The sequence below is a fragment of the Propithecus coquereli genome, unplaced genomic scaffold (assembly GCF_000956105.1).
Source record: "Propithecus coquereli isolate 6110/MARCELLA unplaced genomic scaffold, Pcoq_1.0 Scaffold79, whole genome shotgun sequence".
NCBI lineage: Eukaryota > Metazoa > Chordata > Mammalia > Primates > Indriidae > Propithecus > Propithecus coquereli.
Genome location: NW_012154062.1, coordinates 7346446 through 7348343, shown reverse-complemented (window position 1 = coordinate 7348343; position 1898 = coordinate 7346446). Strand labels below are relative to the sequence as shown.

At 59.5% G+C, this 1898-nt stretch overlaps 1 protein-coding gene across 1 annotated transcript in view; it reads right to left on the bottom strand.

Annotated features, from left to right (window-relative positions):
* LOC105825222 (serine/threonine-protein phosphatase 2A 55 kDa regulatory subunit B alpha isoform-like) overlaps positions 1-506 on the bottom strand; it is a gene marked incomplete at its 3' end in the record, with an annotated part of 55297 nt that extends 54791 nt beyond the window's left edge. Inside the window, exon 1 of the mRNA XM_012662926.1 lies at positions 222-506. Within this exon, the coding sequence (XP_012518380.1) occupies positions 222-228 (7 nt within the window). The remainder of the gene's footprint in view (positions 1-221) is intronic.
* Between the last annotated feature and the right edge of the window lie 1392 nt (positions 507-1898).

Genomic DNA, 1898 nt, shown 5'->3' with positions numbered 1-1898 from the left:
GCGCCATATGGCATGAGGGTAAACTGTGTCTGGGAAACCTGACAGTCTGGCAGTCTACTTTCCCTCCCTCTTCACCCCACCCCACCCCACTTGACCAATGCCCAGAAATCCGAGGGGCGCCCCGTGGCTCCACGATAGGCACCGGCGGTCGCTAGGGGGTGATGGAGGGAGGAGGAAGGAAGCGGTGCCTTGCCAGGGGGCGAGGGGGATTTCTCCTTTACCTGCCATGTTGCGCTGCAAATGGTGACCCTGCTGGGTTCCTCGGGGTCTCCGCTTCCTGAACTCACCCCCCTCACCTGGGGATGGGGGGGTTGGGAGGGTGGATGGCGGCGGATGGCACCTGTGGGGGGAGGGGGCGGGGGCCGGGGGAGCAGGAAGGAGGGGCGGGCAGACCGGCCAGCAGGATGGTGGATTTCACTCGGGGGCTTCCCCGCTCCTGCTCCTTCTCCGGCGGCGGCGGCAGCGGCGGCGGCTACGACAGCGACGGCGCCGGCGGCAGCAGGGGCAGGCGACTCCACTTTCAAAATGGCGCCGGCTGGCCTAGCCAGTGACGTCACTCGCAGGGCGGAGCCGCCGGAGCGGAGAGCGGAGGGGGAGGGGCGGGGAGCGGCCGGGCGGGCTGCGGGCCACGCCCCCTTCCTGCCGCGCTCGGGCTCCGCCCCCCGCGGCCCGGCCAGCCGGGCCTCCGCTGCGCCGCGTTCCCGTGGCAGTGCGCGCCCTGCCCGCCTTGCTTGCGGCCCATCTGCGCCTCGCGGTGTCCCAAGCCGGGGCTCCAGGGCGGGCTCGGCTGTCCGGTTACCGCGCTCGCCCGCAAGAGTTCACGGGGCACCGCGTCTCTCTAACGAACGCCTACATTGCTGCTTAGGAAAGGTACACCGTGGGTCCGAGTAGCCCTGAGGCCACTGAAATAAAGGGACGGTGGTGCAGACACGCTGCTCCGCCAAGGTGAAGGTTCCCGGGTCTCAGAAGGACACAATTGGGCCGGTTCCATGTGGGTGAATCAAGTCACCTTCGCGAGGGCCCCAGGAGCCGAGACGACAGTCCCTGGCGACCGCAGCGCCGAGAGTGGCTGACAGAACCGAGCGTGTGGTGAGCCGGACGTGGCCAGAGTGGCCCGGGTCTGCCTCCGAAGCCAGGGGACTCCGCGCCGAATGAGGCCCCGCCTTATAGGAGGTTGTTTCTGAGGTGAAATGACTTAATTTGAGTACGTGGTGAATGTTAGCTGCGTATGGAAAGCGTCTTCAATAGAGTTGAGAGGCAGAAGGGAGACAATGAACAGTCAAGGCTGGTCACCAGCCCAGAGGGGATGTGCAGCTGGTTGAAAGATGTTGTAATGATGCAGCTACTGTATGCACACTTGACATATCTCACTCACTCTCCTCAATACACCTGTGAGGTAGATATCCACATTTTACACGTGAGAAATACCTGCAGAAACATCCAGAATTTGACCTTGGGCTGAAGGGAATGTTAAAGGCACTTGGAGACCAAGAAGGGGACGTTTAAGATATTTGCACATCCTCCCCCTCACATCTCCACTTTCCACCTTATTTTCGACTTCCGGAACAGTTCAGTGATAACACAATGTTTGAAATTCCTCCACAAGGAACAGCTGCACCATTACACTAGTATTCCTCCATCTCTACACCAACAGTTCTGACTCTACCAATGAATCAACCGAAACTAAAAATCCACCCTGTATCTGTCGTCCTTCAGCTGTTTGTACCAAGTTTCAATGCACCGTTTGTTGTATTTTCTTCTATTTTGGTGGCCTTCATGAAGGTGTTTCTCTGGATACGCCTTTACCATTCGTTTTCCTTTTCACTTGCTTTGCCCTTGTCTGATAGTTCAGTCTCCCATTCTCAGGTGAGAATCTCTCTCCATCTTACCCAGAACGA